Raw genomic sequence first — 24,585 nt, 5'->3', positions numbered from 1 at the left:
GTTACTTTTAATCTCTAAAGTGCGATTATGTGGTCATGGGCAACTATTTAAAGTAATATCTGTTATTTTAAAGGATCTAGTAGGGGGCATTGCTTTCTGTTAACCGAAAGAATTTTGAACATCTCCTCTTCCTCCTTCATCATTAAGGGACTAGCAAACAGATGGGTCTGGTGGGGATCACCTTCCTAAAACCACCCTTGCAAGGGGCGCCTGAGTGGGTCGGTTAAGCGTCTGCCTTCAGCTCAGGTCATGATCCCAGGGTCCTGGGATCGAGTCGTATATCAGGCTCCCTGCTCAGTGGGGAATCTGCTTCTCCCTCTACCTCTGCCCCTCCCCCCTGCTCCTGCGCTCTCTCTCTCTCTCAAATAAATAAATAAAATCTTCCAAAAAAAAAAAAAAAACACCCTTACGAGATAACTATTACAATCAGAACACCTTTCTAACGGCTTCTACTGAGCTCTCTCTGCAAGAACTAAAGTTCGGATGCACCTCCACTCCCCCCCCACCCCCCGCCAACACAACCCCACTTAGGTACCAGCTGACCCCTTCCTTGTTTGTTTTCAATGCCCCCTCAACGCCCCAAGTCAAGCGCGCAAGCTGAGGTTACTTTGGCACCGAGTGAGCCCCGCAGTAGGTGGCTGAGATGCCTATGGGCAGCTGCCGCCGGGCACGCTCAATCACGCGCAGCATCTTGAGCTCTGTCTCCAGGTTGAGGCCGTATCCGCTCTTGCACTCCACCAGCGTGGTCCCCGCCCTCATCATGCGCTGCAGCCGCTCCTGGAAGGAGCAGAACAGCTCCTCCTCCGAGGCTTGGCGAGTGTGCTCCACGGTGAAGTTGATGCCTCCTCCAGCTCGGTGAATATCCATGTACGTGGCTCCTGCCAACTGAACACAGGGCTCCCCCTAGGCTGGGCAAGGGCGGGAGGTTGCAGGCAGCTCCACGGAACCTCCACCCGGAGTGATGTTCAAAATGCTATGTCAGGGACACCAGCAGATCAGAAAGGATGCGGGGGTACATGGCCATGAAGCCCCGACCCTGCCAGGGCATCTTAGGAAGGACTGGGGAGGGCAGAAATGAGAGAAGTCAGGTGGGGAGCACTTAGGGTCTCACGCAGCAGCGGCAATTTACCAACCAGCCCAGAAGTATTTCAGTATTCTGACGACCCAGCTGGCCCCAGTGTGCACCAGCTAAGTCTCTGTCTACCCCTAGCTCCTATGAGAAAACAAAGCTTAGGCAATTCGGGAACCCCACTGCAGTTATTCCAAATATCCACGAAAGAGCCCCGGGGGGTTTCCACCTCTCCGTGTCTGGCTACTAGAGTTTGGGGTCTGACCTCTGTCACTCAAGCAAAGAAGCTCTTCCTGGGATCCCACTGGGCTCCAGTTACTCTGGGCAGCAAGGAGTGCGGCACAAATGAAGTATACCAGCCCGGGTTTTGCCAAGGTGAGCTGGAGAACTCACCCCGCACCCTTCCCTTCTCTGGACCTCATGCTCCCCATCTATGTAATGAGATGCTTGGACTGCAAATCTCTACGGTTGCTTTTTGGCTCTGCAATTGTGTGCTTTAATAAAGAAGTCTTAAAAACAGCTCTAGTTTGTTGAAGAAGGTACCCAGTGTCTGAAGAAAATTCTTAGCTGTTAGGGTATACACTTGAAAAAAAAAAAACAATGTGAAAAAAAGACATGGAGAAACCTTAAATGCATATTGCTAAGTCAAAGAAGCCGATCCGAAAGGCTATGTACTGTATGAATCTAACTAGATGATGTTCTGGAAAAGGCAGTACGATAGAAACAGCTGGGGCGCCTGGTGTCACAGTCAATTGAACATCTGACTCTTGATTTCGGCTCAGATCATGATCTCAGGTCGTGAGATCAAGCTCTGCATCAGGCTCTGGGCTCAGTGCGGAGTCTGCTTGGGATTCTCTCTCTCCCTCTCCCTCTGCCCCTACCCCCCCATCTCTAAAATAAACAAATCTAAAAAAAAAAAAAGAAAGAAACAGTGAAAAGGTCGGTGGTTATCAGGGTTCAGGGAGGGACAGATGAATAGGCAGAGCACACAGGAATTTTAGGGCAGTTCAACCACACTATATGATACTATAATGGTGGATATGTGTCATTATACATTTGTCCAAACCCACAAAATGTGCAGCACCAAGAGAAAACATCAATAAGAACTATGGACTCTGGGTAACAGTGATGTGTCAATGTAGGCTCATCAGCTGTAACAAAGGTACCGCTCTGATGGGGCATGTTGATCATGGGGGGAGGCTGTGCATGTGTGGGGGCAGGTATGTGGGAAATCTTTGTACCTCTCACTCAAGTTGGCTCTAAAAAATAAAATCTGCTCTAAAAATTAAAATCTATTAGAAAGAAACAATGTGAAAACAGCTCCAACCATGGATTTGAGGGTTGGCCCTGGCTAATTAATGACTTGTGACGTAGGCTACACTTTATGTTTCTTAATAAGTCTCATTTTTGGGGGGGGGAATACAAGACTTAATTTATTTTTATGATTAGCAATATATTTTTCCAAGTTTGAACCAATGAATGGTGAATTTCAAACTGTATCCTGGAGCCCCTTCAAAGACCCCCCAGGGGTGGAGAAGTGAAATGGGAGAAGGGAAAGAAAGGAGGAACTAGTGAGCAAGGCAGCTCAGCTCTGTTTTTGGGTCTTAGGGGTTTTTTGGTAAGATTTTATTTATTTATTTGAGAGAGAAAGAGAGAGTGAGGCGGGGAGGGGCAGAGGAGGAGGGAAAGGGACAAGCAGACTCCCCGCCAAGTGCTGAGGCCAACCTGGGGCTCGATCCCAGGAGTCTGATATCATGACCTGAATCAAAGTCAGATGCTTAACCGACTGAGCCACCCAGGCGCCCCAAGGCAGCTCAGCATTTTTTTAAAGGGAGGATTCTAAAACATACATACATACATACATACATACATAAGGATTCTACAGCTAAAAATTTTTGAAAACTATTATAATGATTGCTGGGCCTGTGCAAAGTATTTGGACAGTTATAAGTTAGTTTTTTTGCAATTTATTTTCCATAGTCCAGGCCAGTAAAAATATCCATGAAAAAGAAATGTAGGCATATGTTGCAAAGCCTGATAGCCTACCAACTCTTTAGAAAGACTTGTCTGTATTTGTGCCTTATTTTGATTTGTCATCATTTACTGCAGTTACCTTCATTGCAAACTCGTGAACTCTTTCACCAGCCCATACTGGATGTGTGTGTGCATCCACCAAACCTGTAATCAATAAATCAAATCATCTTTAAAGCTGAGAAATAGAAAGCCCTTAGATATCAGGCAGACTATCCCGTACCACTCTTGGGAAAGGAAGATGATGGTCAGCCATCTTGGAGGAGGGTGGGGGGAGGAGGAATTTGTCTGTAGGTTCCCTCCACAGACAGGGAACAAGAAGACTCTCAGCATGGCTGGTCTAGAAGGCTTTAATGGAAGAGGGTGACTTTGCATGATGAGAATATCCATTAAAGAAATACAGCTCCTTCTGCCCACTAAGTCCATGCTCACCAAGCAAGCTTTTGAAACAGGATGTCATATCTATCAGTTGAGCAAAACCACGGACTATATCACCAAGGAATAATCTGGGTGTGAAAACAGAGTACAATCTCTCCCCACTTTGAGAAGGAAAAATATGAAATCAGAAATATGAATCTTCCTTCAAAAAGAAATGTAGTTTAACTGAAGAGAAACTATAAAGCAATCATGTGAACCGTTTGTTTATCCAAACGGTTCACAACTCAAGTGAAGCGTGGCTTTCCATAATATTTAAAATACCTGGATTAAGTGGATTAAATGTCTCGTTAGTGGTTCTGACTGGACGAAAAATCAAGAATCTCTACTCAGATTGCTTTCTAGTATTTTCTGCTCTTTTTCATAAGCTTGCACTCTGACTTTATTTCCTGACTCCCAAGAGATGGAAGATAGAAGCTCTATCAGATACGCACAGTAGACATTTTAAAAATATAAATCTTAGCTTCTGTGTTTTGTGTAGGACTCAAAATTTGTGAAACTCGTTTCAGAGGATTTCATGAAGCCAGAAAACATAATGTGGGAGATGATGGTTAACAAACTGATTTTGTTGTCCATCAGTAAGATATAAATAAACTTCAGTGAAATCTCTAGGGATTCCCTCCTCCCCCACTTTTCGGCCTAGAGATGTGTTGTTTCACACTCCATGTAAATTTAGAATCTATTCTGGTATTAGAAGCAGCAGCTTGCCCTCTCTGCCTCCCATATGAAGTAGATTAGTAAAGTTCTTCCAACAGCTTTTGAACCTAAACACAACACAACCTGTTTCTCTTCAGCATGTGAGTGGGACAAAGTGACATAATGAGTGGGTCTGATTCCCAGCTTGCCCTTTCCCTGTCCAGCAATCTTGGGTAAGATATTTCATCCCTAAACTGGAGTGTTCTAATCTGTAACATGTAGATAAGGATACTTACCTTACAGGGCAGTTAGAAGGATTCAAGATGAAAACATGTTTGCAAAGCACCTAGACATTCAGTAATAGAAATTCAATGCATGGTAGCTATTATTATATTTTAATATTATTTCGAGACCCTATTTAAAAGAAGCTGCCACTCTTCCTCTTTACACTGGTTGCAGGGCTTTACTGAAAAAAGAGGTTAATACCCGGCAAGATGCATTTCCCAGAACAGTCAATTCTTTCTTCGAACGTTTCTTCAGAAAACATTTTTTGGATCGCATCAGCAGGACCAATGGCTTTTATAAGCCCATCCCTGAAGAAAAATCAAGAAATAATTACCAAAGTTTGGGGAAATACTGTGGAAGAGCTGACTAAGGATTTAAAATATGTTGCCCATGTCTTTTGGTATCAGTCAACATTTATCATATTTCCTTCTTGCATCTGTGTCTTTGAAGAAAAAAAAAATGACTGCAGCCGCATGGAAGCCAAAGAGTCAAATCATATGTATAGAGATGGCTAACTGTTCCCCAAGATCAATGTTCCCTTTTCCCCACAGTGCTAGATTCCTAAATTTTAGCTGAACACATGAACACCCAGAATGAAGCGTACACTTCTGGGTTTCCCATCATCCAGGTGCCGCCATGTGACTAAATTCTAACCAATAGGTCTGTTTTCTCTTCCTATTTTCCACTGTCTGGAAGGTAGACTCCGTAAGGAGAGGTGGAGCAGCCATCTTGGATGAGGGAGTGAGACAGGGTTGTGCACACCAGAGGAAGATAGTAGGGCCTCAGAACTCCATAGAGTATGGCCATCAATTAGACCTGGATTCCTACCTCTGTGCACTTCTGTTAACTGGTTTTTAACAAATTTTTAACAGTAACACTGGGAATGTTTTTATCCCTTTGTTAATTAAAAACACACGGTCCCTAAAAGCTGGACTCTTGCACAACCCTAAGCAGCCTCAGATAAGGGCTGAGCCCATCTGGCGCAATCGCGGGGCGGTGGGGCTCTCCAATTCAAATCGGCAACGGAACCCCACTCCCACTGTAGGTTCCCCCGCCCAAATTTTGGCTGTTCTTTTAGTCACGTCTAGCAGGAAGCACAGAGGGTTAAATGAAAAAAACTGAAAAATGTCCTCTTTTTCTGAATTTCCTATCAGCCCCAAACCATCACCATCTGAACGTCTTTCGTGGTTCTCAAATTTAGTATACAAAGGGGGTTGGGTGGAGGGTGTTTTGTAAAAATTCAAAGTCCCAGAACTCCACCACAGAGATGCTGATTCCAAAGACCTGGGGGTAGGGGGGAAGAGGGATGGGGGTTCAGCCTGAGAGCGTTTTTTTTTTTTTTTCACCGAATGACTACCCGAAGCTGTCACACAAGGTAGGTAGCAGCAGGTGCCTGAAAGGCCCGCGGTGGCTCCCTGGATGCGGGAAAGCTTTTACCCGCTTCCCTCCACAGCGCCCAAGTTAGGGAAAGGGGGCCAGGCCCGGCCTCGGCTGCCCGGTGCCCCCAGCGCGCGGCCACTTACGTGCCCACCACGAGACTGGCGCCCTCCAGCACGGCCAGGCTGCGCAGCGCGTCCCGCACCAGGAAGCGCTCGCCGCGGCCGCACACCATCACCACTTGCCGCGCGTTCTCCAGCAGGAGGCGGTGGCCGCCAGCCATGTCGCCGCGCGCCGCGGGTCTCCGGGAGGCCGCCCGGCCGGAGCGCGGGGCAGGCGGGCGGGCGGAGGAGGGCGCGGGGCGGCGGGCGGTGCCGCGGGGCAGGGAGGGTGGAGCCGGGGCGGGCGCTCGCCGCCGCCGCCCTGCGCAGCCGCCCCGGAGGGCGCGCCTCCCCCTCGGCCGGCGCCGCGGCAGCGCGGGTGCCAACAACCCGAGTGAGGATTAGTAATAAACGCGATCATGGAATCTCCTCTATTTTTTGGTCGCCCAGTCAATGTTCAGGGTAAATGTGGTGGAGACCACTGTCCCTACTTTCTAGATTAGGAAACTGAAGCTGGGTTACCGGGCTCCGTTGAACACAGGGCCAGGCGGAAGGGGGGGGTCCCCGAAGGGCCAGGTTACGCAGATGGGGCTGAGTGGGGGCAAACCTCTCCCCAGCGGCCCGGGCGGGAACCGAGCATAGAGACCCGGCAGGGGCAGCGTGGGGGAGCCCCTGCCCAGCGGGCTGGGACGCGACGGGCGGCCGGCAGGGGGAACCCGCGGGTGGGGAGGAGGGGGGCGCGGTGGGGGAGTTGCTCCTGGGTCCGCGCGGCCGTGGAGCAGGGTGGGGGGTGCCGCGCACAATTTTCGGTTGGCCAGCTCTGCCCCGGGATCCCCTACTAGAAGGTCTCCGAGATGAAGGGGGATCCTGGCGGGGGAGGCTAGAGCCGAGACTAGAGAATCCATTGGCTCCTCTGCCCAGCGTCCGCTAACGCCTTCCTGAAGGATAGGTTTGGACCCGCTCCTGGATCCAAACTCTTGCAGGTAAACGTGGTTACAGCTCCGTGTCCGCCCCCACGCCTCACCCCAACTGTATCTGGGGGGGCCTACTCTCAATTTGCCGCCCAGGTTGGAGACGGAATCAAGTTTGTTTAAGGAAGATGGTCTGTAATTCTCACCCACATCTCTTCTCACCTCTTCACTGCTGTGAAAACATTGGCAGGCACTGGGTTTTACCTCTTAATTATTTTATTTTATTTATACACTTTTATTAGAAGCTCTGTGTTAGGCTGTGGAACGTACAGACAGGAAAGGCACTTTCCCTGCCTCGTAAAAACTGCACTCTAAAGGAAGACACTTTAGAAACAGGAATAACAGACCATCAAAGGCTGAAGCCTGTAAAACCATAAAATATAAAAGTAAGTAAATTTAGGGTTATTTTAAAAGCCATTAAAAAACAAGAGAAAGCAAAAAATCCTTTAGATGAACACAATAAATAAGAATATACTTCAACTTTGTATTTTGGTCTTACAAGAGAGAAATCAATTGGTAGTAAAGAGAGAGGAAAGGAAAAAAATGGAAAAGAGTTCATTAGAGAATGTGAGTAAAAGAGACCCCGACGGAGAGCGGGGTGGGAATCCATATATTACTCACCGGGCAGACACAAAATCACAAACAGATGTGTGTGTGTCTATACACAGTTTAAAGAGAAAGGTGTGTAGAGAGGAATAATACAAGGGAAATAGAAATAGTGGAGAGCAAATACATAAAGTCACTAATTCATAGAGAAATATTAAAATTTTCTAACATATCTGCTAAAGACTTGAATCTGTTCCATTTTGCAATCACAGGCATATGTGCAGATTTATGAAGTTGTAGGGGTAAAGGAGGGGGTGACAATATAGAAATATAGAAGGCTTTGGGTCCCATAAACTGGTCTTAATCCCACTCTGTTACTTATGAGCTATTTGACCTTGGGAAATGTCTTTAATTTTCCCAAACCTCAGTTTTCTTATCCATCTCCTCAAGGGGTAATTGTTTTATGGACTCGTTTGAGCTTTAGAGAAGATGAAATGGAAAACACTTTGCCCAGTGCCTAGCTCTAAATAATAGGTGTAATTCTTCTTCTTATTATTATACTATTACTACTGCCGCCGCTGCTGCTAGTTTATTTTAATCCTGTTATTTCTCCTCTTGGTCAATTAAATTCAAGAGATTTCAGCCAGGAGTTCACAGAATGTACCATGAACTGAAAGCTTCCAAGTTTTGGGGAAGTAAAAAAGAAGAAATGGTCATTCTATTCACAGGGCTGTTGATTTGTGGATGAACAGAGTGTGTTGATTACAGTCCAGATATCCAACATGGCCTGAAAAGCCCCTGCAAACAAGAAGTTTGCAGAAGCAAGAAGGACAAGAGTGGGCTTCTCTCCCCCTTGGTCATTTTTAAATACATAATTATAGATTATTTCCTCAGTGATAACCAACATCCCCATAGCACTTCTTCGTTCACATAGTACTTTTTACATCATCTTACATTGGCCGTCTTCTCCTGTTCTCCTCCTTCCTCTTGACCCCCAGGTGTTTTTTGTTTTTTTTGTTTTGTTTTCAGTTTGCAAAAGGGGCAGTCAGAAATGTCAACAGGAAAGTCCACACAAAATATGCCAGCAGGGCCTTAAAGGTCGAGCTGAAGGTAATTTCCTCATCCCTGTGCTCTGCTTCTGACCTAATCGAAAGAAGTAGGTCGTTGAGCAGGCCAAGGACCTAGTGGCTCCTGGCTCTCAGGTAAACAAAAAATTGCTAGCTCTGGTCTCCCCACACCATCCAAGGACACAGTTTACAGCCCTTTCTCCTAGTATTTGTCCAAGTGGGTGGGAAGGAGGTGGGCAAAAACGGAAAGGCTTTAGGTCTGAATCTGTCTAAATCTTTGTTTGCATATGGGAGATAAAGCTTTTTATCTCCTACTGAGAAACTGGAAATCCATTTTCACTGAGTTGCAGAGAGAGTTGTTGAGAAAGTAAAGCAGAAACTGCTTCAAATAATATCTGGTAAATATTGTTATTGTTCATTGTATTTGGAGTTGGTCTTGGACTTTGGGATTGGGCATTATAAAACCCCATTCCTCTTTTTCCACTTCCATGAGGCTTGGAATGTTAAGAATGTGCACGAAGATGGGTCAGGTTCCCCACGTTTGCACTGATATTGCTGGTAGATTCCTCTCCAATGAACTGGTTTCGAGAATTTGAGTTCAGGGTTTCTTACGAAAGCTGGTCGTCAATTATCCCTCCTTTTCAAATGCTGGTGGTTATTCACCAGACATAGCAGACTAGAGAGAAGACAGATCTGGATATCTGCCTTGAAGAAATTATAGGCAATTATTTCCCTATCAGCCTACCGTGAGTAGGCACATTGCATGCATTACCTGTGTTTGAAAATTGCAACAAGCCTGTTAAGGAAGGTATTAGTATTCATACCAGATAGAAGAACCTAAGTTGCACTGAGTTTCATTGGATAGGCCTAAGAGAAAGAGCTGATAAGAGCCAGAGGCAGGATTCAAACCTGCCTGCCGTCAAGGCCAAGGTCTTTCCATAAGGTCATCCATGCTACCTCTGTGATGATACACATCAAAAATCTGACTCAGCGGCCACATAATGTTAGAGGAATGCTAGCATTAATTAAATCAACCGGTATGGTGTTCACTTGGGAGAACAGTATATTTTACACCCATACCCCCTTAGATGTCTAACATATCTCAAATGTAACATGTTCCCAGCTGAACCTTTGATCTTCCCAGTTGCCCCTTCCCCCACAGCCGCTCTGTCTCCATCGATCAAAACTCCATTCTTTCTTTCCTGGGCTCTTTATCTCATTCCCCACACCCAAACCATCAGCCAGTCCTGTAGGCTCTACTTTCCAAATGTAGCCAGAATCTGACCACCTCTCACCACTTCCATTATCTCTTCCCTCCCAATGACTGTAGCCTCCCAACAGGTGGCCTTAGTCCACCCTCACCCTCTTGTACAGTCTCTTCCCAGCTCAGCAGACGGAGTGGTCCATTCCAGATTCTCATTTCACTGAGGAAATGACCCACAGGGCCCTCGAGATCTCTCTGATCTCATCTATCACTCCGCACTTTGTTCACTATGCTTAAGTTCCACGAATCTCCTTGCTGTTCCTCAAACACACAGGGCATCCTTCCTCTTTAGAATGCTTTCCCCATGGGCTTACACTGCTATGGTGCTCACTGAGCACCTGATGCTGTCCAAAGTGGGGGACACATGTTAACTCACTTAACCATCTCATGAGGTAGGCGCTATTCTTATCCGCCCTTTTGAAAGATGGGGAAATTGAAGCGTGGGGATTAAGGAGCATAATGAGAGTCCATGCTCTTCCCCACTAGCCTCTGCCACCTCTGAAAACGATGGCTTGAAGTCACACATCACCATTTTAAAGCCCGTTTTCCTGAGCTCTTCATCTTTTTCATTTGTCAGAAGTTGGATTTGAACATATATGTGTTTTTATTTATTTTTTTTTTTTTAAAGATTTTATTTATTTATTTGAGAGAGAGAATGAGATAGAGCATGAGAAGGGGGAGGGTCAGAGGGAGAAGCAGACTCCCCGCTGAGCAGGGAGCCCGATGCGGGACTCGATTCCGGGACTCCGGGATCATGACCTGAGCCAAAGGCAGTCGCTTAACCAACTGAGCCGCCCAGGCGCCCTGAACATATATGTGTTTTTAAACATATATTTTAGATGTGAATTTGCAGGCGTTTGCCATGCAATCCAATGACATTTTCCCTCTATTTCAGTACAGAGCCTTTGTTTAGTCATGCTATTTTTATTTTGCACAACAAAGACATTCACTGGCTTTGACTTTCTTTTCCTGGTTAGCACATCATATTGGTTTAGTTCAGAGAACCTTATAATCCCTTCTAGGAATAGCTGGCTCTCTTCTTCTCTCTTCTGTTCTTCACCAACCCTTCATTAATCAATAGGGAGATTAAAAGTACATAAGTATAGAAGTATAACAACTTCTAGAGATTACTGGTTCCATTCAACATGTTCTATGAATTATTGGAGAGCTGGAATCAGAGCTCTAGCAGTTGGTTTAGAAGAATGAGAACTTCTGGTCTTTCTAGGAGGGAAAAAGTGCCAGAATCCATGGATAAAGATTTTTGTTGCAAGTAGACTTAGGATAAAGTGAATGAAAGTGGGGATGGATAGGGGAGTGAATTTAGATAGATAAGAGAATTGAAAGATTAAAAGTATGTCAAGAAAGAGGTGAGCAGAATCTTAGGGATTTGGATGAGTGCAGTGTGTGTAAATAAATATACAAAAATCTCCTAATATTGGCCATCCAAATTCCAAATACATCAACCCAACAGACTGTCATCAATTTTTCACCGACCCTTCTTTTCCACTGTCAGAATGAACTCAATGCCTGTGGAAAAAAATCTTCAGTAATCTGAAAAAGTATAATATCAATGACATAGGTTTTTGTTAGTCTTTTTCTTTTATAAGCTTTAACATAATTTCTTTTCTCTTTTTCATTTTTGTTCTTATAATAACTGGAAGTAAAATCACATTCTCCTTGGTAAATATTAGCACAAAATTTCTCCCACTTACTGAGTTTGCTTGGGGTGCTAGGTGCCCTGCTTGGTTGTTTATACACATTATGTCATCGCATCCTTTAAAAAGCTTTAAGAGGTGAGATTATATTCCCATTTTATGGAATAGGAACCTGAGGCTCAGAGCTGCTAAGTAATTAAAATGTAGGCCCCACGAAGAAAGTGTGGTGTTTTGGGGGTTTTTTTTTTGTTGTTTGTTATTGTTGTCATCGTTTTTAAATTGTCCTGTTTCTGGCATCCAGAACAGTACCTGGCACACAGTAGATACTCAATAAATATTTTTTGAATGTTAAATGATCTTGCTCACACATCTGTAAATATCAAACGAACAGGCTTCTCTGTTCCAAAGTCTGGATCTTTAATCATCTGCTACAAATGCCTCTGGGAGTCTCTTCAACGTGGCTCTTTAAGAGAACTGAGGCAAAAATTTAAACAGGCAACCTGAAATAGGCTGTTTGTCCCATTGTTACTGGTGTGGGCACACCTTTTTATATAAATTCCTGAATATCCTTTTTCTTCCCCCAAAGAAAATAGCATTGTTACTTTTTTTATTGTAAAAATAATGCAAATTCATTGAGAAATAATAATATTAAAAAAGTGTAAAAATTCAAGACAAGGATTAGGGTGAAACAAGGGAAACATTTACCTTTGGTGCAAAACCTAAAGGGGAGGGCAAACACAAACAACATTTTAATTCACTACTTTTAAAAATAAAAGTTAATGCAAAAAATTCCATGATGAACAAAATGTCAAAAATGTACATAAAGGCGAGATCTGTGGGCCGGACAAAGGTGTGGCAAGGGAGGGGCTTGCTCTCCGGGTCATGGGGCGCACAGTCAGATCCTGTCTGTATTTAAGGTCTTGGTATTTTGTTCACCATGGATTTTTTTCCTGCATTGACTTGGAATTTTTAAAAAACTGCATTAACATGTTATTTATTTTGATAATTGAGTTTTGGGGGCTACTTCCTTAAATTTTGCACCTAATCCTAATCCCAAACCTGATAGAAATGCAAGGAGAGGTTGCTCCAAATCAAAGACCACCCCTATTAATGTTTGGTGAACAACTTTTCAAAACATCTGATTTGGCAGGTGTTTTTTTTATCCACGCTACTCCCACCCTTTTGAAATATTTTGTTTTTCACTTTTAATATATAGTTAAGGGAGGGAATAGTGACTACAGAATTGTTTTGAGGGGCCACGCGGCAATCCGTGTTATGGGTATACCGGACTTATTTAATCAACTCCGTTTATTAAATAACACGTCAACAAATATTATTTGTACATACTATTTTTTGCCCACTTACCTGATTATTTTCTTGGGATAAGCTCCCAGATTTGGAACTGCTGGGCCAAAGAGGTTGTGCTTTTAAAAGCAATGAAGGCTATTTGGAATCACTGGCTGTTGAATTTCCCCCTTTATGCAAGGTTTACAGAATTTATTTTTTTTTAAATTTTTATTTCAATTCCAGTTAGTTAACATGCAATGTTCTTTAGTTTCAGGTGTACCATTTAGTGATACATCACCTGATGCTCAGGCTTACAGCATTTATTTTTAATGTCTTTCCTTTTCTTTGGACAGGGCCAGGAGACAAAATGTCATCACATTTTTTGCCGATATCACTGGCTCCTGAAGGTAAAGAGGAAATCTGTCGATGAGCTCTTGCTTTGTGCCTGGTACGGTCAGTCTCCACAGTGAATCAGGGCACGTAGCAAAAGGAAAATACCAAATGACAAGCATCAGACATGGCCTTTCTATGTAAAGAGTTTATGAATGGCCTGCTGAGAAGGTTCTCTTCCACTTTTTAATTCCGCAAAGAAAAATCTTCACATCAGAGAGGCAATAAATGGTCATATTTACCTAGATTGCTAGGGAATTTCATAACATAAGACAATTAACTCAATTATTTGTCATAATAAAGGACATGAATAACTACATTTTATCAAAATCTGTCCTCTCCTTTCGTTTTCCAGCCTTTCTCTCCTCCTCCTGCTTCTTTACAAGTAAACAAGGAATTCATATTGATCGGTATAGAAGAATAACTTCTTTGTCACTTACAAATTTGACAAAGCTTTGAACACTGGATAACACCAAGAGTGTGTTACAGGTAACAGGCACTCTGTAGGCACTTTCCATGGGCTCGGGGAAAGTCATGCCATGGATTCTCCCACAGAAACTCCGGAAGGAACCAAGCCAACACCTTCATCTTAGACTTCTGGCTTTCAGGACTGTGAGAGAATCAATGTCTGCAGTTTTAAGGCCCTCCTTTTGTGGTGATTTGTTATAGTGGCCCCATTTCTGTGAGACTAGGAAGTGACTCAGGTGGGGAGAAGGGTTGGCTAAGGGCCAGTGCTTAGAGTGAGTTTATAATTCACTCATTCAGTTTATAATAATTTTATAACAAAAACTTGTTAGAATGGGTTGAAAGTGGTCCCTCCAAAATGGTAGCTCTCTGTGTCCTTACCCCTGCAACGTGACCTTATTTGGCAAAAGGGTCTTTCAAATGTAATTGAGGTAAGGACCTCAAGACGAGATCATCCTGGACTTACGGTGGGTCCTAAATCCTAAATGACACGTGTCTTTGGGAGAAAAAGAAGTCCCTGTGAACACAGAAGCAAAGATTGAAGTTACATGGCCAATGAATGCCTGAAGCCACCAGAAGCTCGAAGAGACAAGGAAGGATTCCCCCACAGAGCCTTTGGAGGGAGCATAGTCCTGCTGACACCTTGATTATGGACTCCTGAACTCCGGGACTGTGAGAGAATAAAGTTCCGTTGTCTTAAGCTGCCAAGTTTATAGTTTATTATAGCAGCCATAGGAAACTACTATACTTGGTGTTTAGAGTTTAGTTTTTTCTATTTATAACCAAAAGGAACTTGGCTTTGGACTTGGAGGGGGAAAAATATCTTGTGAATCCAGGACACTGAAACTTGGTCAGACAGGATTTAAACTCGGGCATTCAAGACTTTAAGCCACCAAGGGTGGGGTGGACAGTAAGTCTGTGAGGTTTATCTTGGGAGGAGAGAGGGTTGGTTGAGGGAGAGATGTCCAGCCTACCAATGATCACCCTTTGGACGGCATCAGTGGTCCCATCCTGGGATGTTGGGTCTAGCTCTGGCCTGAGAGTGGTGGTATAGGGTCCAAGTCATGAACTCTGTATGCCTCTCAACCCCAAGTCCCTTTTGGTCTTTGACTTCTGTTGCCTCCTCCTGGGCCTCAGCCTGTTGGCTATGCCCTTCCATACTCCTGCTGTCTCCAAGCCCAGCTGCCTGGACCCACCCTCACCTGTCTTTGCTCATGTATTATAAGGCCTAAGATTTCATGTATTGCCTTGGCATCTTTGAGCCTCACAGAGCCACAAAGACCTAACTGTAAGTCTTCCTGTTCTTGCCAGATTTGACTTCCACCCAGTGAGACACGTTCCCCACCCAGCAATTTCCCCATCAGCTGGACCAGTTATACTCTACTGGTTTTCATCCTGATGGGTTTCACAAGTCAGTTACATCCTCTTGGGGGAAGTAGGGGGCACCTCACCCTCTCGTTACTACAAAGCCTGCTTCCTGCCATCCCTCTGTTTCACTCTGTTCCTGACGTGGCCCTGCATGGCAGGTGGTGTCCTCCTCCCCAGGGCTTGAGTATAAGTGACTAATAAACCGCTATCTATCTCATCAGTCCAGAGTGGAGTGTCATATGTTCGGTCATCTCATACTATTTGGGGCAGGGGATCCTTCCTTTACCCACAAGGTGAATCGGAGGTGATCAGAACACCGCACACTCCGTGTTGAGCTCAAAGCTTCCACTCTGCAATTTTCTTTCTCCCTAACCTATTACCTACAGATAAACCTGCCTGAGGTTTCTATCCCAGACATTCCCCACTTTCCCAACTGAATCCCTGGGCAAACAGCCAATTCTCAGTCCATTTTAAAACATTTTTGTCATCTCAGAAAGAAACCTTGCACCCCTTAGCCATAACCCCCTATCTCCCCTCCAGCCCTAAGCAACCACTAATCTACCTTTTGGCTCCATGGATGTGCCTATTCTAGACATTTCATGGAATATAATGGAATCTTATAATGTAGGGATTTCATGTGGCTTCTTTCACTTAGTATAATATTTCCAAGTTTCATCAGTCTTAGAGTATGTATCCTTCGTATGTCTGATTAATATTCCATTGTATGGCTATACCACATTTTGTTTATCCATTCATCAGCTGATGGATATTTGGGTTGTTTCTATCTGTTGACTATTATGTATAATACTGCTATAAATATTCATGTACAAGTTTTCATGTGGACATATGTTTTCATTTCTAGGAGTGGAATGGCTGGGTCACATGGCAACTATATGCTCAACTTTTTGAGGCTGCTTTCCAAAGTGGCTGCATTATTTTGCATTCCCATTAGCAGAAGGTTAAGATTCCAATTCCTCCACACCCTTGCCAATACTTGTCATTATCTTTGTTTTTTTTGGTTTTTTTTTTTTGGATGACTCTCTAGTATGGACCGAGGATGTCCCTAAGGGTAGTGGCTGTGTCTATTGCTACCAAAAGGGTGGTGTAATGGTAATAGTACACATATTTGTAGCGATGGGAAGAAGCAAAATCTTAATGCCTCAAAATATGATCCCACTATCCTGTAATAGGCCCCCTTATCTATTCACATAACAAATACAGACTCATTCCCCCTGAAGTATTAAGCACTGTACTTGGTGCCATGGGAAACAGACAGATGAGCTGTGTCTTTGGCCCTTGAGATCCAGGCCCTGAATCTCTACCTCAATTGGAGAGGCAGAGGCTGCCTGTGTCCTCCTCCCAGAGACCCACCTATCCACCTGCTCCATTCTGGCTGGTGGAAGCCTTGCCCTTCTGGTCAACAGAGCAGGGATGACAGATGTTTTTCTTTTTCTTTTTTTTTTTTTTTAACAGATAAAGGAAAAGATGACTCAGTCAAAAAGGACAAGCCATATAAGATCTTTTTCAAAGATCTGTTTCTTTTCAAAGAAAATGAAATGGCAGCAAAGAAAAAGGTAAAGTTTGATTAAAAGCCCAATCCAAATTAATGTTAGAAATTTATCCTCTTATCCATCACTTTTATGAACTTTGCTGGGTTAAGACAAGGGGTCAGGTGTGGGTGTATGCATCGCACACTATGCTGGGGTGTAAGCACGTACAACAGGAACAACATCCAGCCCATGGTAAGGACCTAATGATCACTGCCCCCTGGGGGAAGACAGACACACTGTGACCATCACATATGACAAGTATGGTAGATCCCAGTTCATTGATTCTAATGCCCATAATTTTTTCACATTTTCTCATTCCTGAAATTGGGATCCAGCTTATATAGATGGGTTGCCATGCATAATTAGCAGTGCATAAAACAATAGTGCATCTACAATAAATGGTATCTTAAGAGTTGATAAAATACAGTAATAGAGCAAAGGACATGTAGAGAAAGGAGTGACCATCTTTGTTGGAGAGAAGGATAACTGTGGTGGTGGTGTGTATGTGTGTGTGTGGTTGTCTCTGTGCACGCACGCACACAAAGACTTAACTGAAGACATAGCCAGAGCTGAATTGTTAAGAGTAAGTTAAAATTTGCCAGCCAGATACAGATAAGAGAATGTATATGTATGTATTAGGGAAGAGGGGCAGAGAAGGAAGTAGGAACAAAAGTGGAGGAGGGAGTCATTTTAGAATTATTTGGTATGAAGCTAAACCAGAGATGAGGCTAACAAAGCTGTGCTTTGCAGTTAATCTCACTACTTATATTATTATACCATTTATTACATGATTTGAATTTCAAGAGGTTTGCTTTCCTTATTTCTAGAGGTAAAGATTGATCCTATTTAAAATGAAGAAACTAGAAATGCTCAATAACAGATTCATCTGTAAGGTGAAGGTTTTATGCTTGTGTTAGTTCTATTGAAGGTGTCCAAAATTAAATTGAGCAAAGATTCATGAATTTAAAAAAGGCTGATTTATTTATGTCTACTGGGGAGGTCCATTTCCTCTCAAGTTTTCAATTCAATTCCACAGAACCAGTCCTTTCAAATCAGTGGAATTTCCAAGTTACCTGCAGCTGGGCAACACAAGGATTAAAAAATAAAAATGAAAATAAAGCCAGAACACTTTTCAGGCTAGTATTTATGAGGTACATGTTTAGTAAATATTGCATGTCTTTATATTTGTGCTCAGCTTCATAAGAGAAGGAATTGCAAACTATACCCGGTCCCTCAGAGATTAAGAACTCAAAGTCGCTTGTTTAATGTATTAGTAATGAGAAATTTACTAGTAATGAGGAAGAGACTTATTTTGTAAATGATATTTTTATATCTGATTACTATTTTTAAATACAACATTATTTTGTTATATTAGAAATTCTTTTAAACTTTTGCACTTGGGCAGGAAAAAATTATGAACCGCAGCATGAAAGTCTACCAGAAGTCTACTTTTTCATCTCGAATGAAGAGTCGTTCACACCTGGGCCAAGTAGCATTCTACTCTGACACAGCTGGGGGCTCATTTGAAAAATTTGGGCTAGATCCCACTCTTATTCTAAGATTAACAGAAGGTAAGTCAAGATTACTGTTTAAGAATATTGTTTTGAACATTTACTGTTGATGTCAGGTTTAGGGGCTTTCCTGGAGGTAAAAAAAAAAAAAAAAATAGTATGCTGTCTCATACTATGGTTGGGGGGAGGTACTCTGTAAATGGAAACTGAGAGTCGGGACAAAATCTATTTTAAATAAGAAAACATACTTTTCCAAGAAATAGATTGTTACTCATTTTCATGGCTCTAAGGAAGAAAGTCATTGCCAAAATGATACAGTATTAAAGGTTATGGCTAAGGCCATTTAAACTCATTTCTAAATGTAGAAATATATAGAAACTCTCTAAAGACAAGTGTTTATTTTCCACGCCATACAGCTCATATATCCAGAATCAGGAAGCTAACAGAATTAAATAAGTTTTCCTGTTGTTGCAAAAACACAACCTGTTTTAATGGCACTTGAGAGCAGCATGATAAAATATTACAGGATATTAATTATTGCTCTATGAAAAGGAACAATATGTTAATCAAAAGGTCATGGACTTTTCTTACTTACCAGATCAAGAAATGCTTACAAATGAGACAGAAAGCAGTTTGAAGTGAGGTTGAAGTGATTAATGCTAGGATAATGGGGTCATAAAATCTTCCCCCAAGATGAGTCTTGTCTAAATTTTTAAGTTAAAATTAAAAAGTAAGGAAGAAAGGAAGGGAAGAAGGGAGGGAGAAAGATATATTGCGTGCCCAGGATTTGCTGTGATAACTTAAAAATTGGGTAACTTTGCCAAACTGTGATTAAAAAAAAAATCTTCAGAGAACAACAAAAAAGAAACACTTGGGAAAGAACTTTGGAGTCAATAATTAGTGTAGAAGAGGGAAGCCATGTTAACTTTTTTAGATCTTGGAGCTGCATATTCTGCACTATAGTTGTACGCAGAAGTGCAAATGTCAGCAGCATGGTAGTATCAGTGACTATACCGCGGATAGGATACAGCTAGGTTCAGTCTTGTGTCTCATAGTTCACCTCTGTAGAATGGTGAACCCTAAGTCATCAAGGGCACTTAAAATACATGACATGTTTTAGAGTTCTACACAAAGCGGCTAGCTTCAAAAATCCTTGCCACTACCACTTCTGAGAGAACTAGCAAATATGGCTTTGCAGATGACCTGACTCGACACCAGGCTGGGCGACAGAGGGGTTACTGGTCTCTTAACAGTAAATGGCATACAGTAGACTCTTAAAAAGGAAATGGTAAAACTGTTTGGTATTATCCAAGACAATCTGGGCTCTGTCAGCAATGGAAATCAGGTTGTCAGTTTCTGCTGATTACACAGATAAGCAATTTAGACATTTTCACTGAAAATAAAGAAATCCCCCTCAGACTCTTTCGAATTGTGAGTTGCTTTGGTTGAAACCCCCATTTCCCAACCTTACATTTCCTGCCTAAATTCTGATTAAAGACAAGCCTACGTGATGTGAAATGGGCAAGTGACCCCTACTTTGGGAGCCCAGTTATTTTATGTTTGTGTATGCAATAGTAGGCAACTACTAGATCACCTCAAAGAAATTACACAGGTAACTGTCACAGACAGATGGATTAGGCTGCAAAGTAGAAGTGCCCCCTCCAGGCAGCCGGCAGCTTGACTGTGGTTTTACTCTCAAAGAGCAACAAACACCTCTGGATCACATCCCCAGTGAGTGGTGAGGTACTCTGGTGTTGAGGAACACTAGTGCTTGGAAGACAGTTTTGTCATACACGGTCTCTTTGTTAAAAAACCTTCCGGATAGCTAGAAGAGCCAAAATGGGAAACCCACTATAACCAGTCTATTTAGACTTGAAGAATAAAATCACATCAACTCAGCCAGATAGTATCATGTTAAAGTAGCCTGAAATGGTAAGCATGACTATAATATTTAGCAAATGGACAGTACAGGATTTTTTTATATTGAAATGTATTCCAATTCATGTGACCCATCGTAAGTGACCAAATGAAAGCTACAGTAAGCACTTTCATGCTTCTTTTCTACTAAAAATATTTTTAAGTAAATTGAACCTGAATCTGATCAAGCAAACATGGGAGACTGAGCACATGCTAAATAATACCATGACGATGCAATCTGCCAGGTCCATTAAACAGGAAATTCTACAGGGAAATTGGTCTGGTTTTTGTTTTTGGTTTTTAAGAGAGGGAGAGAGGGGGTGGGGTTGGGGCAGAGGGAGAGGGAGAGAGAGAGAGAATGCTAAGCAGACTCCAAACCCAGTGCAGAGCCCAGTGTGGGGCTCGATCTCATGACCTGAGCCAAAATCGACCACCCAGGCACCCCTGATTTGGTTCCTTAAACCAATAAATGGCATGGAAAAATGGTAGAGTTTGGGAGGAGGTAAGGGATGGCAGTTATAGGTAAAAAACTGACTTTAGGAGTTATACCAACCAAACTGATCTTTGTTTAGATTTTAATTTTTTTAATTCTAAAAAGTTATTTTTGAGACCACTGGGGAAGTTTGAACCCAGACTAAGTATAAGATGATACTAAGGAATTGTTCATTTTGTTTGGGATGATAGTTGTATTATGGCTATGTTTTAAAACTTTTTTATCTGATAAATAAATACTAAAGTATTTATGGATTAAATGATAACGATGGCTTGGATTTGCTTTAAAATGTTCCAGTGAGGGGGAAACTGAGGGGTGACAATAGATGAAACGAGAGGTAAGATGTTGATTGTGTTGAAGTAGGTGAGAGGTACAGACAGTTCATTTTATGGCTCTAATTTTATGAATGTTGAGGATTTCTATAATAAAAAGCTTTTATGTGTTAAAAAGAAAACCATTATAACTAGGTGCTTATTACTTTCACATATATTATCTAATCCTCAACAAAATGCTATTAGATATTTCTGTCTCTTCTCCTCTGATGAAAATGGCTCAGTGAGATTGAATCACTAATTAAAGGTCACTAGGTGGATGCAGAATTCAAACCAATGCCTGTCTGACTCCAAGGCTTGTTGTTTGTCACCCATAATTACAGAACTATTTTTTAATGATTAAAATAATCATTTTATTGCTGCTATTATTATTGACCTGGAAAAATTAAGTGTTTACTCATTCAAATTGTATTTTTAATAATAGCTAACAATTGTTAAGAAGTTATGATGTGTTGGGGTACCTGGGTGGCTCAGTCAGTTAGGCGTCTACTCTTGACACACTGGGTGTGGAACCTGCTTAAGATTCTCTCTCTCCCTCTCCCTCTGCCCCTCTGTGTTTTATAGCATGTTGCTTCACTTCCTTCTCACAATACCACTATGAGATAGAGATAATAGCAATGACCCACTTAGACTGATTTGTGCTGTGCTCATAAAGCATTCCTAAATTTCAGTGCCTTGCAACAACATAAGTTTGTCATTCACCTTTCAACGTTGGTGCTTTTCAATGTGTCCTGCACTGAAGGATCAACCCCTGACTGCTATGTTGCTGGAGTTATGGCAGAGGGAGGAAGAGGGAACCAGTGGTGGTTCTTACAACTTATGCTTGGCAGCCACACAGGTCACTTCCACTGGCATTCTGTGAGCCAAATCAAGTCAATGGTCAAGCCCAATACCAGTGAAGAGAGGGAGAGATAATCTTCTTCCAGGCAGGGGCAGAAAATAGTTTGGAACAATAATACAATCTACCACTATTAGGATCCTCATTTTTACAGACAAGGAATCTCATGGCTAGTAAGAGGCGGAGGCGGAATATGACCCAAGGAGACTGTGGGCTCCCCAGTGCAGCATGGGCTCACTGGTTATTTGGGAAACACTGTTTTGTTTCTACTTCTATTTATGTTTTAATCAAGAGACTTTGTTCTATACCACATTCTGTTGGTTTTTCATGAAGCGAACATTGTTGAAATGCAGCCCACGTGTAATTTTTCCAGAACGAAGAAACCTTGAAAGGAAACTTTGGTCTTTTTTTATTGCTAGATGGTAAAGCTAGTTGTCATCTTTTCCTTTCATGCCGTAAATTTGGTTTGTGATCCCCACACGCATTTTGCCAAAAGACTTCGGTTTTATATCCAGATTGGCCAAAACAGTAAGATTTAAAACAGCTCGGTCTCCTTCAGCACAGGCTTAGGAATCATATGCCCCTTCTGCCACGTGTTAGCTCCGTTATCTTGGGCAAGCATCTTGACATCTCTGAGCTCACATACAGGATGGTACAGAAATATGTACCTCATTGGGGTTATTGTTAGGATCAAATAAAATGATTTATTTAAAGTGTCTAATAAAGTTCTTGGAATTTGATGGACACAAAATAAATGGTAATTACTATTATGAAATTAGTTTTTTAGTGATTAGGAAAAAAGTTTACTTGAAGAGATAGTGGTTTTTTAAGTCAGATACATGCCAAATACAGTAATTTAATTACATAGCTTTTATTTTATAGAAGCTCTTGAGGGATAATGAACTAAACCTAAGTCTATTTCAATTTTCTTTGAAGGTACGGACACAAAAAGGACTATTCATGAATTTATTAATGACCAGAGAGACCGGTTTCTGCTGGAGGTAGTAAAAATAATTTCTTTCTCCCATTAGTCAAACAGAAGACCTCTGGCAGAGCATTGCCAAATTTTCACCTTGACAGTTTATTTTTTCATTACATGCTCCAGATCTATTGCCCCTCTGATCCTTTCCTAAACAACTTCAGTTGGGCTTTTGTCCTCATCATTCCACCAAAACTGCTTTTGTCAAGGTTCTCAGTGACCTTCCCATTGCCAAGTTCAAATCGTCACCTCACGGTCTTCCTTTTCCTTCTCCTTCCGCAGCAGTTAGCTCACTCGGTCACTTTCTCTTTCTTGAAATGTCTTCTTCAGCTGGTTTCCAGGACCCACAGTCTCGGTCCTTCCTCATCACTGGCTGCTCGCTTCCTCACAGTTTTCTTTTCTTCTTCTTCTCCCTGACCTCCAAATGTTGGAACGCCCTCGGACTCACTCCTCGCCCTGTGCTTATCTACCCTCCTCCAGGCCCATGGCTCTAAATTCCACTTTCCCCATTAACAACTTCCAAACTTATTTCTCTACCCTGATCGTCTTCCCTGAACTCCAGACTCACAAAGGCAACTGTAGTTCTTAACATCTCCACTTAGATGCCCAGTAGGCACCTCAGACTTCCCATTTCCAAAGTTTTGCCCCTCTATACTCTTCATTACCCCTGCAAATCTGCATCTCATGCAGTGCCCCCATCGCAGTGAGTAGTGATTTCATTTTTCCAGTTGCTTAGGCCAAAAACGTTGGAGCTATCCTCAACTCGCCTACCTACAACCCACATCCAAATATACTTTCAAATGTATTTTTTTCCCAATATATCCATACTCACACTGCTTTTCATGACTTCGCCTGCTACCACTGTAATCCACGTCACCAGTATCACCTGCGTGAATTATTGTTATAACTTCTGAACACTGCTCTGCCTCCACTTTTGCTCCCTACACTCAGTCTGTTCTCCACATGTGCCCCTCCTCTACTGACGACCTCTGGTGACTTTATCTGGCCCCTGGTTCCCTGGTTGTTATTTCTTTAAAATGATCTCATTTACATATTTTAAATGCATTTATATTATAATGTATGTGACTTTATTTATAATTCCTTGTTCATGCATGGCATTAAAAACCATAGTGAACTCTTATGGTCTGTAACTAAAAAAAATAAATAAAAGCTAGATATCAAAGTTGTATTTGGGGATTTACCCAGGGTTCTTGAAGGCTGGTTAAACACTCCTACCCTCGGGCAGCTTGGAGGAATGTGTCACAGGTATAGCAGGATGCAAACCTCATTCTCCGGTGCGCCTTCCTAATGGAGGCGGCTTTGCCACTGCGGACGACAGCCCAATTTCCCAATGCCCAGAAATACTGGAGATATATTGTGGGTAATACCAGGTAGACCTCCTCTTTGGAGAGATACGTAGTTTTTTGTTTTTGTTTTTTACTTTTATTTTTTAGGATAGAGCCTGAGGGGTATGTAGCTACTTTTGATTTGTGGGACAAAGCCATGTTGGAACAATATTGAGCCTCTTCATAAAAGTGAAAGAGAGGAATTAGTCTCCCTTCTAATGATCCCCAAATAAATTCCTTCATAAAACAAAGGCTATCGTCTCAAGACTTGGCATGCTATTATTTCTAATACATGTGATCTCTTACTATGCAAGTTATTTTCCCTTTATTATGAGACTGTTGAAATGTACTAGCAATGAGCTGGAAATGTGCCATAATGTGCACTTCTGTTTTCAATATTCCTAGTATGCCCTGTCAACCAAAAGAAATACAATTAAAAAGTTTGAAAAACACATGGTGGCGAAGGAACGGCAACTCACAAGAGCCGAAAAAAAGCTCCAAGAAGATGCAATGGCCTTTGAAGAGTTCCTTCGAGAAAATGACCAGAGATCTGTAGATGCTCTTAAAACGTTCGTTTTTTTTCACTCTGGCCAAATTGCCTTTTTCCTTCCCTCTTTCTTTTTAGTTTCTCGGAATACAACACAACATAAAACAAACTAACAAATCCCCGTT

General features: G+C 42.4%; 2 protein-coding genes across 4 annotated transcripts in view; one reads left to right on the top strand and one right to left on the bottom strand.

Annotated features, from left to right (window-relative positions):
* The window catches only part of AMDHD1 (amidohydrolase domain containing 1), a 204,059-nt gene extending 197,860 nt beyond the window's left edge, over window positions 1–6,199 (bottom strand). For 2 of the 3 annotated variants that reach the window (XM_081819085.1, XM_006741893.3), the window contains exons 1-4: window positions 5,980–6,193; window positions 4,658–4,764; window positions 3,183–3,247; window positions 608–885 (exon numbers count right to left, since the gene is read on the bottom strand). In XM_081819085.1, the coding sequence (XP_081675211.1) occupies window positions 608–885; window positions 3,183–3,247; window positions 4,658–4,764; window positions 5,980–6,116 (587 nt within the window). In that variant the 5' untranslated portion in view covers window positions 6,117–6,193. Of the gene's footprint in view, window positions 1–607; window positions 886–3,182; window positions 3,248–4,657; window positions 4,765–5,979 lie in introns of all 3 variants that reach the window. The other variant, XR_014145039.1, reaches the window with a different exon arrangement.
* A 473-nt stretch (window positions 6,200–6,672) lies between these two features.
* Window positions 6,673–24,585, top strand: part of CCDC38 (coiled-coil domain containing 38) — a 37,802-nt gene continuing 19,889 nt past the window's right edge. Inside the window, exons 1-6 of the mRNA XM_081818983.1 lie at window positions 6,673–6,917; window positions 13,078–13,131; window positions 16,421–16,521; window positions 17,903–18,068; window positions 22,525–22,589; window positions 24,319–24,482. Coding sequence (XP_081675109.1) covers window positions 13,092–13,131; window positions 16,421–16,521; window positions 17,903–18,068; window positions 22,525–22,589; window positions 24,319–24,482 — 536 coding nt within the window. The 5' untranslated portion in view covers window positions 6,673–6,917; window positions 13,078–13,091. The remainder of the gene's footprint in view (window positions 6,918–13,077; window positions 13,132–16,420; window positions 16,522–17,902; window positions 18,069–22,524; window positions 22,590–24,318; window positions 24,483–24,585) is intronic.

The sequence above is a fragment of the Leptonychotes weddellii genome, chromosome 5 (assembly GCF_054177405.1).
Source record: "Leptonychotes weddellii isolate Sample4059 chromosome 5, ASM5417740v2, whole genome shotgun sequence".
Classification (NCBI taxonomy): Eukaryota; Metazoa; Chordata; class Mammalia; order Carnivora; family Phocidae; genus Leptonychotes; species Leptonychotes weddellii.
The sequence above is the reverse complement of the archived record's forward strand: the minus strand, read 5'-3'. Positions and strand labels throughout refer to the sequence as shown.